Source organism: Anguilla anguilla, chromosome 12 (genome assembly GCF_013347855.1).
Source record: "Anguilla anguilla isolate fAngAng1 chromosome 12, fAngAng1.pri, whole genome shotgun sequence".
Taxonomy (NCBI): domain Eukaryota; kingdom Metazoa; phylum Chordata; class Actinopteri; order Anguilliformes; family Anguillidae; genus Anguilla; species Anguilla anguilla.
This window is the reverse complement of record NC_049212.1, coordinates 32,387,166-32,400,770: the sequence shown is the minus strand read 5'-3', so window position 1 is coordinate 32,400,770 and position 13,605 is coordinate 32,387,166. Positions and strand designations below refer to the sequence as shown.

The 13,605-nt window shown below is 42.9% G+C and overlaps 2 protein-coding genes across 2 annotated transcripts in view; both read right to left on the bottom strand.

The window, feature by feature from the left end:
* LOC118210154 overlaps window positions 1–7,658 on the bottom strand; it is a 158,747-nt gene extending 151,089 nt beyond the window's left edge. The window contains exons 1-13 of the mRNA XM_035386094.1: window positions 7,582–7,658; window positions 5,738–5,942; window positions 5,257–5,370; window positions 5,006–5,038; window positions 4,835–4,888; window positions 4,308–4,396; window positions 3,854–4,055; window positions 3,207–3,320; window positions 2,914–2,967; window positions 2,301–2,392; window positions 1,082–1,286; window positions 673–786; window positions 375–425 (exon numbers count right to left, since the gene is read on the bottom strand). Of these exons, the coding sequence (XP_035241985.1) occupies window positions 375–425; window positions 673–786; window positions 1,082–1,286; window positions 2,301–2,392; window positions 2,914–2,967; window positions 3,207–3,320; window positions 3,854–4,055; window positions 4,308–4,396; window positions 4,835–4,888; window positions 5,006–5,038; window positions 5,257–5,370; window positions 5,738–5,942; window positions 7,582–7,625 (1,371 nt within the window). The 5' untranslated portion in view covers window positions 7,626–7,658. The remainder of the gene's footprint in view (window positions 1–374; window positions 426–672; window positions 787–1,081; window positions 1,287–2,300; window positions 2,393–2,913; window positions 2,968–3,206; window positions 3,321–3,853; window positions 4,056–4,307; window positions 4,397–4,834; window positions 4,889–5,005; window positions 5,039–5,256; window positions 5,371–5,737; window positions 5,943–7,581) is intronic.
* A 39-nt stretch (window positions 7,659–7,697) lies between these two features.
* Window positions 7,698–12,562, bottom strand: LOC118209144 (galectin-4-like). Its single transcript, XM_035384304.1, has 7 exons — window positions 12,518–12,562; window positions 11,746–11,846; window positions 9,548–9,636; window positions 9,163–9,355; window positions 8,758–8,868; window positions 7,937–7,978; window positions 7,698–7,820 (listed from the first exon to the last, which is right to left on the bottom strand). Exons 2-7 carry the CDS (start codon window positions 11,761–11,763, stop codon window positions 7,698–7,700), a joined length of 576 nt encoding a protein of 191 aa, XP_035240195.1. The 5' UTR covers window positions 11,764–11,846; window positions 12,518–12,562.
* Between the last annotated feature and the right edge of the window lie 1,043 nt (window positions 12,563–13,605).

Here is a 13,605-nt window from a genome sequence, read left to right as displayed (position 1 = left end):
TAGTAACACAGTCAGTGTGTATAAACACAGAGGGTCTGAACTGTCAATCAGCACTGAATTGACCAATCGATTAAAGCAGTGACTCAGCCATTTAAGTGTCATCACCTGGTTTATTGGGTCTAAACCAGCACACCCTGCGGCTCAGAAGGATCAGAGTTGTAAAAACTTTCCTCCATTGCAACAGAATGCAGATGGAGAGACGGAGGGCATGGGTAATGTAGTAGCTGTGTTAAAACCACAGAGTGTTAAAACCACAGAGTGACTGAGATGTGCGTGTGTGTGTGCTGTGTGTGGGGGAGTGAGTGAGAAAAAGAAAGAGACAAGGAATGTGTGTGTGTGTGTGTGTGTGTGTGTCTGGAGTCCAGTGTACTTACTGGAACTAAAATCGTTCGTAGGCCTCGAATCCACGCCATACCTTTCCCTCCCTGAAACACAAAGTCTGTTAGGGGTGGGTAGGGCAACACAAAACAATCTACACCTAATCTTGTCTTATCCACAAACCCCTGAATAAAAACACAAAGGCACAAATACAAATTCAAATGCTTAAATTCTAAATCCAAAACCAAATGATTAATGGTAAAAAAAACAAAAGTCTGCTGTTTGAGAAATCTGGTAAAGGCTTCAACATAAACTCCTAAATTGAAATGTTGAATGAACACTTCGCCTCCTGACCCCGATGATGTCGACAGTATCCATGGAGACATCCCCTTTGATTCTGATGACGTTCACATGCTGCAATGGTACGCGGTGCTTGTACGTGTAGAATGGACAGCCGTTTACAAACACCTGCAGGAACCAAAGACGAAGACAGTTATTCAGTATTTCTGTTATTTATTTATTTGTCAAAAGTATTCATTCTCTTTGTGGAATATCATGCCAACAAATTCCAATAAATTATATTATATTCCTCTGGAGTAAGAAGCTATTACATATATACACACACAAAACAGACAAATGTGAGTACACACACATACACACACACACAATGCACACATAAATATTAAAAGTAAAAAGACAAATACATGTGTAGACGCACGCACCACACACACACACACACACACACAGTCGATGTCTATCTTACCCGGTAGGCCTTTTTGTCGACACAGAAGAGAACCTCAAAGCTCTCCCCCTTACAGAAGGGCATGCGATGGACTATCTCCTCCCTCTGCCACTTCCTCCTTGTTAGAGTGTTGAACACCACCATTGGGTCGTGCTTGAACCGAGGGTTGAAGTGCATGGCTTTGACATAGCCTCTCTGCTGAGAATACTGCAGGTTGATGCTGAAACTGCAGGGGGAGACAGAGAGCAAGGTGACTTTATCAAGGATTCCCTTAGAGTGAAAATGTCAACATATGAAGCTCTGGAAATCGTCTTTAGTCTTTCAGACCTTGCTGCTTCGTACAATAGGAGATTCTGGTAATGAACTGTAATTGACAGGAGTGACTGGTGCATTATTACAGTCCAACCATCTCTTTTCACAGTGTTGTTTTTCATCAAGCCCCTAAGTTAATTTTCAGAAGATTAATCATTTTGTTGTTGCTTCATTGGAAGGGAGCCAGAATTTGTAATGCTAAGAATATGGAGATTAGCATCTTGTTGATCTATAGAATGTGTCGATTCTTCCTCTGAAACCTCAAAGAAAATACAAGCAGAGAAAGAGGCTGCTTATTGATAGATTAACAGTTTTTCACAGCTGACTTCTTCCAAATTCATTGACTCAATTTATGTGAGCATTTTTTGGAGATACTTTTAAACTCGATGCCTCTTCATCTAAAGTTAATTTCCAACCAGAGAAATCCCATACTGTACAACAGAGAAGAAAGAAGACTGATCAACAAAAACTGGCAAATGCTGATGGGGAAAATATGGGGTGTGGGAGATGTTAGATGCTGGTGTGTTGAAATTTAGAGCAACTTTGAGCCTTGTTTTGACCAGCGGTTTAATTATATGCAATCTAAAAAAAAAAAAAGAGAAAGAAATGAATATTGTTGCCAATAACGTTCAATGCAGTTAAACACTGACCACAGAGTCACGCAGTGAGAGAACTGCACTGGCGATGAGTGAGCGTGGTTTCATGAACTACACAATTCGTTGGGCCTATAGTATGCTGTAACTAACTGACTTGTCTTAACCAATGAATGGATTGTGCATCCCATTGCAGAACATAATGATCTGGTAAACTCAGGGAGTTGCTGAAAGTATAATAGTTCAGCCCGTTGTTCCCCAAAAATGCATTCATTTGTCCAACACAAAATAGTCTTCCCTGCAGGGCCCTCAATGGCCAGTAGGGGTCTCCTTACCCGTCGACCCTTTGGTTCACAGTCCCCCGGAAGTACAGATACATTCCCTCTCTCAAACCACCATAGATTGTCCCTGTGTACGAGTCTTCATTCTGCGCCACACAAACATTGGGATTAATACAGGGCAGTTGGTCTGTTGCAGAGGTTCATAACCCTGGTGCTGGAAAACTGCAGGGTCTGCTGGGTTTTCTGTAATTCAGAACTTAATTGAACAATCATTTAAAGCAGACCATCGCAAAGTGGACTCATTTTACCTGCTGGATTGAGATGGAAGCAATTCTATTGCAAAAAAACAAAACAAAACAACAAAAAAACCAGCACACCTTGCAGCTCTCAAGGACCAAGCCAATCAGCTGCACTTTTGTAATAGAATGCAGCTGGATTAAAAACACAGAGGAACTGAGGTGCATGTGTGTGAGTGAGAGTGTGTAGGTGTGTGTGTGTGTGTGTGTGTGTATGTGTGTGTGTGAGAAAGAGAATGCTTTGTGTGTGTGTGTGTGTGTGTGTGTGTGTGTGTGAGAGAGAGAGAGTATGTAGGTGTGTGTGTGTGTGTGTGTGTATGTGTGTGTGTGAGTTTTTGTGAGTGTGCGTGTGTGATGAGAGGCATACTCACAGGAACCAAAATCCTTCCTTGAGTAAGATACCCCTGCAGGCCTCCTTCTCCTCCCTGAAAAATAAACTCAGTTAGGGGAGAGTGAAGAAAAACAGCGCAATACACCTCCAAATCCAATCAAATCTAGAAATGTCAAATACAAATGCTTACACGCAGAAACAAAAGTGTAAAAGCAAATGCAAATGCCCAAATGCTTAAAGGTAAAAAATGAGCCGTGTGTGACACTGGATAAGAGCATATGCTAAAACCAAATACCCTATTTCAAATGGGGAATACACATTGCTCCTTCTTACCTCTATGACGTTGATGATCTCCATGTTGACATCCAAAACGAACCTTATGGCAGTCACATCCTCAAACGGCATGCGGTGCTTGAAGAAGTAGAATGGATTACCGTTCACATTCACCTGCAAGAGCCAGAGAATAAGGCAGGGAGTCAACAAAGGATAAGATTCAAAATTTCAGCTAAAAAAATAAAAAATTTATTCCAAAACATTTATTCCAAAACATGATGTTCAATATGTTTATGCCATACGCAAAATGAGATTACATTCCACCGAAGAAAGAAGGGATTGAATTAATCAGACCATACAAATATGCAATAGAAGTACACACACACACACACACACGTTTGTATTGCTATACTTGTGAGGACTTCCCATTGACTTACATTCATTCCGTAACCTCTAACCCTAACCCTAACCCGAACCACTACATGCCTAACCGTAACCCTAACCGTAACCTAATTGTAACCCTAACCCTAAGTCCCAACCCTAAAACAGCCTCTTGAACTTGTGGGGACCAGAAAAAGGTCCACACCTTGCATAATTTTCCTCATCTTTCTATCCTTGTGGGGACATTTGGTTCTCACAAAGATAGTAATACATGCCACACACACACACACACACACACACACACACACAGTTCCTGTCTGTCTGACCTGGTAGCCCTCTGCAGTGATTTTGTAGACCAGCTCAAAGTCCTCTCCCCTGCGGAAGGGCATCTCTTTGGGCCTCTCCTCTTTTTCCCAGCCACCTTTCCGCATGGTGTTGAACACCACCACCTTGGAGTCTAACCGGGGGTTGAAGTGGAAGGCGTTGTCACAGCCCTGGGCCGACCCACAGTGCAGATTGATGCTGAACCTTTGGGGAGGCGCCAGAAATATTATGATATCATTAACAATGCTCTTGAGTCAGCGCTGGCTTGACTCAAAAAAGTGAATGGATGATGCTCTCCACAGCATAACGGGACTGGTGAAATTTGAGATTAACTAAAAGCCCAGTATAGTTCTGCCCATTTTTGGTTCCATGAAGCCTCGTTCATTCTCCCACCGCAATACTATGTGTCTAGCCCCACTCGCTGCCCTGCAGTACCCTCCATGGCCAGCTCCTCACCTTTTGGCATCTTGAGGAACAGTTCCCTTGAAGTACAGCGACATCCCACACCTCAGACCGCCGTAGATGTACTCCATATTTGGGTTGACCTGTACAACACAAACACTGGGATTAATACAGAGCAGTTTGTTTGTTGCAGTGGCTCATAACCCAGATCATGGAGAGCTGTAAGGACTGCTGGACATTGTGGCACTGAATATATCAACCAATTAAAGCAGTTAACTCAGTTACCCAGAACTATTTCATTAAAAGTGACTGAAATTTTTTTGGCAAAAAATGACCAATACAAATTAAGCACACCTTGTGGTTCAAAAGGACCAAGGTTGCAAAACTGTTGGCTTATAGCAACAGAATGCAGATGAAGACATGGAGGGGTATGAGTAGTGAAGTAGCACAGTCAGTGTGTAAAACACTGATGGACTGAGATGTGTGTGTGAGAGAGAAATGGTTTGTTTATGCATGTGTGCATGTCTGTATGTGTGTGTGCGCATGTGGTGTGGAGTCGTCGTTTTTGCACAAACCCTTACCTGCTCCTTCTTCGCTGGACGTGCTGGAACTTCACATATCGGTTTCTCTTTTGCCTTTTAACGAGAACAAACGACATTGTACCTTGTAATCCATTCATGCTAACACATGCCACAATTCAAGTATAAATGCTCAAAATGTGTTTGGCGAGAGGCTAGCATTTTCATACTAACCGGTCCTCCGGGAAGTGTCTTAGAACCCATTCCCTGAAAAACAACAACAACAAATCAGTCAGGCGTGGGGAGGGGCAACAATGTGCTTCCCATCCAGTCATATCAACAAATGCCTAGATACAAATTCAAATGCCCAAATGCAGATACCAAATGTAACTAAGACGCTGCAGATGTGGGATAAAAGCATCTGCCTACACATGTACTGTATATATATTTGTTAAAGAATAACTGAATACGGAATGACCGCTCACCATTTCGATGTTGAAACTCCGCATGATGACATCCCCGGCAATCTTTATGGCAGTGGCGGTGGCCACCGGCATGCGGTGCTTGAACACGTGGAAGGGACGGCCGTTCACCTTCACCTGCAGGAGCCGGAGAAGAGAAGGCGAGGAGGCGAGAGAGGCTGCGGTTAGTAATTTTCGGTCGTGTGAGTGGCGTCCACCAAAGCAGCATTCACACTGTCATTTGAATATTACGCCCAAATGCAATAAATGAGATTATATTCCTCTGTAGTTAGGAGGCATTGCATGTACACACACACACAACACACGTGCAAATACAAACACACAAAAACATACACATACTGGTAAAACACACATACACAGTACAACTACACATACAAATACGCATGCAGGACACACACAATTACGCACATGCACACGCACACACACACACACACACACACACACAAACACAAACACGCTCACACAAAGTTCCTGTGTTTCTGACCTCGTAGCCTTGAGCGGTGATATTCATGACTATCTCAAAGTCTTCTCCCTTACGGAAGGGCATCTCACTGGGTCTCTCCTCATTTTCCCAACTGCCTCTCCGGAAGCTGTTGAACACCACCACCTCTGTGCCATCGAACCGGGGGTTGAAGTGTAAGGTCTTGTTACAGCCTGACTCCACTCCACTCTGCAGGTTGATGTGGAACCTGCAGGGGGCGACAGAGTGCAAGTACGATTTACGTACATCGCATTGCATTATAGGCACTTAGCAAACACTCTTATCCAGAGAGACTTACACAAGATTTTTGCATAGCAGTCCTCACTGCTGTTTTACTGACAGGAGGTTGCTTGTGCTTTATTACACAGTACAGAACCTAGATTCCCAGAGTAGCCTCCTGTTTGTAATGACGCCCCTTAATGAATGTTTAAGGGATTTGTCAAAATGGAACACTTTGGCATCTAGACAGAAGTAGTAATGTGAAGAATACAAAGACGAGCATATTGTTGATCAGTAGAATATGGGAGTTCATCCACTGAAGGACCACAGCAAGAGGCCACTTATCGACTGATTCTTCCTCAAAAGTTTTCACAACTCTTCAGTGTGTGGCATCATTTAAACACTAAATGTCACAAAGGGCTGTTTAACATTGCATATCAGGGGTGCTGAAGTCCTGCTGCACTCCAAGCTCAGCACTTACACAGTGATACTGTGTTTTATTTCCTTGAAAAATCTAATAAGATGGTCCCTCCTTGAGTAAAAGATGTGCTAATTGTGTGGCACTCCTGCACCGTTGCATAAAGACACTTGTGTACCCTGTTACACAAGTTAATGTTACACACATCAGTCACGAGCAATCCAGGTCGAAGCTTGCAACCTGTGCTTGTGCTGCTACACGCAGAGGGAATTCCAAAGCTCAGAAACCACTAATCTACAGAGAAGAAATTTTACTGATCAACCAAAATATGAAACGTTATGCATTAATTGGGAGAAATGGGCTGTGGGGTATGTTACAGTACATCTTGTAGTGTGGAGGCTTTCTACAGCTTTTTCAATTATGCGGAAATGTTCTCATTTAAAGAAAACAATACTGTCATCAATCGTCTCAAATGCTGTGAACCCCAACCACAGAGTGAACAATCAGCCAAAACGGCACTAGCGATGCGGGAGGGAGGTTTCATGAATTTAAATAATCAGTGGAGCTATAACGAGCTGTCAATCACTGGAAGAATTTTGTTCTTCCTGCAGCAGAACAAAATTATTGAGGGTAATCAGGGAGTCACTCAGAGCCAGGAACAGCTTTGTCCATGAAGCCTCAGTCATTCCCGAACAAGTCTCCTGTCTGTTCTGGCCCCACGACGGTGGAATGACCTCCCCGTGGAGGTCAGAACAGCTGAGACAATGACCCACTTCAAGTGACGACTGAAGACTCACCTCTTCAGGCTGCACCTCTCCCCATCCCTCCCTACCTCCCTGTAATCTCTTAACTGACTGTAAGCTTAGGGTTGTAACTAGGTAGCTATTTCGTAGGTGACTTAGTTAATGCACTTGTCTTAACTACTGCTTGTATTTTTCCATAGACTGCGGCGTTGCTGTTCTCGTTTGTGTTAGTGTTAATCAGTTTAACCTTCAGGGTCCAAGTTGAACTATGCGGTTGTTCCCTGCACTTGGAACGGTACTTCTCTCTAGGGTTTTCGACATACTTGTTCCTGGTTATGGTTATACACTTTGTTGTACATCGCTCTGGATAAGAGCGTCTGCCAAATGCCTGTAATGTAATGTAATGTAAATTCTTCCACCGCTAAATTGTCTCAGCCCCATTCACTGCGGTGCCCTCCATGGCTCACCTCTTGATGTCCTGTGGAATCGATCCCTTGAAGGACAGCGACATCCCATGTTTCAAACCACAAAGGATGGGTACCACAATCGGCATGGACTGTGAAACACAAACACAGGGATTAATTCATATCTGACCGTCAAATCCAGCGGACATAACCGTGCCGGCTAGAGTGCTGTTCAGGGCCAACATGTTCGTACTAACCATTATCGGTCCATGACCTGAACATATCTTTGACATTTCACCTCCCTGTAAAACAAACAACTCAGTTAGGGGGTCGGGAAGGGAACATACAACAATACAAAGAGAGTGTGAGTGTGTGTGTGTGTGTGTAAGCGGTGAGAAGCTAGCATTCTCATACTTACCAAAACTTGTTTTGGTGGTGGGCATATCTGCACGCCTCCTTCCTGAAACACAAACTCTGTTAGTCATGGGGAGGGGAACATACAGCAAAAAGGCAAATATGAATCCATAAATGCAACCACAAATGCTTAAATGCAAAAACAAACGCCTCAAGACAAATTCAAATGCTTCAATATAAAAATGTGCTGTGTCAATTGCAAGAAGACCTGCTAAATGCCCAAAAGTAAATGCTCAAATGTTTATTTATTAGAGTAAATGTTCATTTATTATTTAGCATAAAAACTCAAATAAAGTTTTGTTTGACCTCTAGTTTGCCCATCCTGGCTGTTGAGCACCTATCCAGTCCTATTTTATTTAGCTGGCTTGAAGCACGTTAGGCATCTCCTTTCTTATAATTTATTTATTTATTGTTGGTGCTAAACATATACAATTTCCACACTAATTTGGAAAGTGCAATTAGTTATTTGCCACCACGGCTGTGTTCATGTGCAAACCCCACTGCAATACGATCGAGTAGAGCTGGAGGAAGACCTTCTATGTGCAGCTTCAACATGCAGTCCACATGTGGCCCATCGACCAACAGGGGTCACTGAAGGCCAATGAAACATAGAACCCTAAACGGCTGAACGGTCCCGTGGCCCGGGTGTTGCCATCGCCCATTGTGCATTGCCCTGTGGAGCTACCGGCCACAGTCGGTTCTGGCTGGGTCCGGATTTGATTCGAGGCGGTGAGGCTTGCCCACGCACTGCAGCATGGTGCCTAAATCAAACGAGCCACCCAGCAGCTCGCTGCCCAAGCTTAAGTGTAGGATGCTCCTGCTCACCCCAATGATGACGGTCTCCATGGAGACATCCCCGCCAATCTGTAGGCCAGTTACACGCTGCACCGGTATACGGTGCTTGAACAAGTAGAAGGGAGCACCGTTCACAACCACCTGCAGGAGCCGGGGAGGAAGGCAAAGGGTGAAAGGGTGCTTTTTAAAATATTTCTGTTAATGTTAATGTATTTCTTTTTTTCTTTTTTTACTCTCAAAGAATTAAATCTGCCAATAGAATGTGACACCCTACATTCATTTTCAGTGAGGAGTAATTGCATCTGTGCAAACAATACATATATGCAAATACACACACATGCATGCACCCGCACAGACAAACACACACAGCATTGAGTTATGCACACACACTCTAAGCTGAGTCACGCGCAAACAGATACAAACCATCCTTCTCACCTGGTAACCCTCGCATGTGACTGCGAAGAGCACCTCAAAGCTCTCCCCCGGGGTAAAGGGCACCTTCTGAACCCTTTCCTCGCATTCCCATCTGCGGTGTCTAAAGGTGTTGAACACTACCACCTGTTCGGGCTTGAAACGGGGGTTGAAGTGCATGGTTCGGTCACAATGAGCCTGCAGGTTAATGTGGAACCTTTGGGGGGGGGGGGGGGGGGGGGGGGGGGGGGGGCAACAGAAAGCACTTCATCACATATTCCTTTGTGTCACCAGATAAGATACTCAGCTCTTACAATCCTGCTCCTTCAATGCTCATTCATTTGTCCACCACGAATGGCTCTGCTCTATTCTCTTCAGTATTCTCTGTGTCCAGTAGGGGGCTCCTCACCTGGTGATATTATGGTTAACAGTTCCCTTGAAGTACACAGTCATCCCGGGCTTCAAACCGCCCTGGATGGGTCCATCGTATGGGATGATCTGTGGAACACAAACACTGGGATTTATACAAAGCAGTTTGTCTGTTGCAGATTTTCATAACTCTGGTGCTTGAGGGCTGTGGGGTCTGCTGGGGTTCACTGTCAAATAGCACTTAAATGATCAAACATTCACAGTAAAGCTGTTGATCACACAGCTAACTCTGCTCATCTGAGTTATAGGGTCTAAACTAAACTAAACCAGTACACCTTGCAGTTCACAAGGTCCTGGGTTGTGAATTTGTTGGTCTTCAGCCAGAGAATGCAGAAGGAGGGTGTGAGTAATGTAGTAACACAGTTACACAGTGTGTGGAAACAGAGAGACTGAGATGATAGTGGACAGAGTCAGGAAGGCAGAAAAATAGAAGGACAGGACGGATATGTACTTGAATTTAACAATGTTTACATCTAATTTTTCATGTTAATGTTTAGTTTTCCATTTAATGAAAATGTACAGAGAACTGTATGGCCCTATATGCAGTATGCACGTCAGTAATACTGGAACTGACACAAAGCAGTTACTATTTAAATCACCTGGAACAATTATTTTCAGTATTTACAATATTTATTTTTGTTTTACGTTAGATGCTGGTAAAGTTTGAAAACATACTTGTAGAATTTTCAATGAAACATGTACCAGTCAAAACATTCAATCTGAGGAACGCATACATTTCTGAATACTGGTGAAAATAGATTTCAGAGATCTGCAGGAATTGTAATGGTGCAGTGGTATGCAAAAGTTTTAGCACCTCTGATAAAATCACCTTTTCTGTTGAATCTAAGTAAAAAGTAAAAAGAAGTTAACATAACCCCTGCAGGGTACAAACTTAAACATATTCTGCACATTTTTATGCACAATTGCTGTTTATTTGCAAAATTCATCAGTTTGAAAAAATGAAATGGTTAATGTGCTTTGTGTCAAAGTATAGGCACCCTAGCAATCAATCCATTAACACTTTTTATGTGGAGGTCTCAAAACTTTGTTGAACTGTTAGACCTTAAATTAAATCAGCTGAAGATAATTACAATGCTTAATAAGTCCTCTGACCCTTCTAACCTCTCAAGGTGTTTTTCTGACTCAACACCCATGGGCTACTCAATGCAGCTGACTGAGGACATGGAAATAAACATAACTAACTTTTACAAAACATGGGGAAGGCTATGAGATATCTCAATGCTTCCAGTTTGGGATTTCCAGTCAGAAACATCATTAAGAAATAGAAGAACTGGTAAAGTCAAGGCAAGATCTTGAAGGCTGAGAAAAAATTCAGATAGAACTGCTTGTAGGCTGTTCAGGTACGCAAAGCAAAATCCTGCAAAAGACCTGCAGAGTCACTGATGTAATGGTGCACTGGTCCACTGTGCAGTATCGTGTACACAAACATGATCTGCAGGGAAGAGCTATAAGAAGAACACATTTCCTGTGAGCTCATTACAAACTTCTTGTCTGAAGTATGCAACGTAACACTTAGATAAGCCAGAGGCTTGTTTTTTTTTTGGGAAAAAGTAATGTCCCAGAGTCAGTGAGAAATTGAAAAAGAAAAGAGTTTGGACATTTCAAAAATAAAAAATAAATCCAAAACATATCTCAAAATCAACCATGAATGAATTAAAGGCACAAAAGACTAAGGTTTTGGAATGGCCTTCACAGTCCCCAGACTTGAGTATTATTGAAAATTAGTTGGGATATCTCAAACATGCTGTGCATGCAAGAAGAATATTTCATAATTAGAATGGTTCTGCAGAAGAAGAGTGGGAATAAATTCCTAAAGCAAAAATAGAAAGCCTGTTAGCTGGCTACAGGAGACATTTGGAGTCTGTGATTTGTGCCAAAGAATGTGTTACTAAGTAGGCTACTGACTGACAGGGTGCCCAAACTTTTACACATAACATATTGTATTTTTTTCTGTCTGTTAAATTCAAAATGTTAAATGCAAAAGATAAATAATTTTGCATTAAAATTAACTTGTTTAAGTTCCTTGCAGAGGGTGTGTTAACTCCCTTGTACATTGACTCAAACCCTTTGCAGCCATGCCATAGGAACGGACAGATGAAAACAGACCGAGAGTGACAGAATGGGGAGAAGAGTGCGGAAAAGAGAAAGGCTACTCACAGGGTTGTTGATCCTCATGGTGATGGTCACACAGTAGGTCACACAGTAGATCACACAGTAGGTCAGTAGGACACACAATCAGACCAGAGACCGGAGACTCGCTGGAAGATTGGGGGAGAAGGTATGGACACCTTATCTTTTATAGTCTCTTTTGTTCCCAGCGGGTGGGGCTGGGGCATACCTCAAGGGTGGGGCACAGGCCTCCTATCTGTTCTGGGCTCTCATTTGCATATGCACCCTTCAAATAAAATGATAGAAGAGGATTAGAAGGGGAGTCATCCAATCCCACGAAAGTGCAGCAAGTTCAGGTGAGGTTATGCGCCCGTGTGTACGCATGTGCTTGTGTGGAGGGGCATTTTCATAAAAGCAAATGCATACTGTTTTAATGCAGTTTGAGCTGGGTGAATAACTGCCACGGCTGAGACCGTACGCCAAAAGAGTGATTCGGCCAGGAAACTAATCGACAGACTGTCCAGCTGATATCACACAGAAAAAAAGAATTTGAATGTGAGAAAATTCTGATCACTCAAACAGCTGGCACTCTTCCTCTGCAGCCTGGCACACAGAGTGAGAGCTGGCATAAGGCTCTGCCCCGTTCTTTACTGCTCACACAGTTCTGCCGTTTGGTGCATTTGGAGTCGTACAATCACGAAAGGCACGTCTCTCCTTTTTCTGTGAACTGGGCATAAGCAAAAATTCTGCAGGACTTCAGAATTAGAGCTGGTATCCTTTCTATTGCTGTTCATGTTCAAACCATTTTCTGTGCACTTACAAGTACAGCCAGCTGGTGGAGCTCCGGCCTTCTGTGTTCTTGGTGCCATTCTTCAGGTTGCGTAGTTTACTACAGTACATGACTGAAAGACATTATAAACAGTCATTAACGCCTTCAGTATTACTCATTGGGTTACTGTTCTAGTGTACACTTCCGCTGTTTCTTAAAAAAATATTTTTTTATTGAATATAAAACAGACACTTTTTTCCTACAACTTTCATTAAATAAATGTATTCAAACAGCTCCATTTGGATAAACAATCAAAAATAATTAGGCCTTTCAGGACTAAATATTACCCAGGCCTGGGTAAATGCATTAAAATTATGATTATATTCCCTAGAAGTAACAATTGATTGTCTTAATATTTCTTTGAACTCTACTGGACTATCATGACCTGTTCAGCAGATGAGGACAGGGTGGGTGTGTATACTGCGCTCATTATTATTCATATCCGTAAGACGTCTATGTAAGCAATTCCTCCTTGCTAGGTCAAATCCACAAAACACGTAGAATGGATTGGCAAACTCCCATGTCCCCTAAAATATCTGCGAGAGGGTGAACAACTGGTCTGCTGTTGTGCGGCCTGGACGAAACCCGCATTGTTCCTTTTGAATATGAGATTTGACTATAGGTTGGAGCCTCCTTTCCAATACCATGGCAAAGGCTTTCCCAGGGAGGCAGAGGAGTGTGATTGCCTGGAGATTGGAACACACCCTCTGATCCCCGTTCTTAAAGTTGGGGACCATGACCCCAGTCTGCCACTCCAAAGGCATTATTCCTGACTACCACACGACATTAAAGATTCCTGTCAGCCATGACACTCCAACATCGTCCAGAGCCTTCTATATTTCAGGATGGATCTCATCCAACTGTGGTGCTCTGCTACTGAGATGCTCAGCAAACCACCTCAGTGACGTCTGCCTCAGAGATGAGTTCTGGTCCCCCAGACTGTTACATTACATTACATTACATTCATTTGGCAGACGCTTTTATCCAAAGCGACATACAAAAAAGTGCATTTCATAGTCGTAGACAACTGCTAAACACGGGTTCAGTAAGGTACAATACTTATTTTGTACAGCTATTTC

What these genes read in the sequence shown, in the direction of transcription:
- LOC118209144 (XM_035384304.1), bottom strand. An exon ending in GTTAACCATAATATCACCAG is followed by an intron (nt 9,356 to 9,547) that starts GTGAGGAGCCCC and finishes CCCCCCCCAAAG; the next exon opens with GTTCCACATTAACCTGCAGG. An exon ending in TGGAGACCGTCATCATTGGG is followed by an intron (nt 7,979 to 8,757) that starts GTGAGCAGGAGC and finishes TTTGTGTTTCAG; the next exon opens with GAAGGAGGCGTGCAGATATG.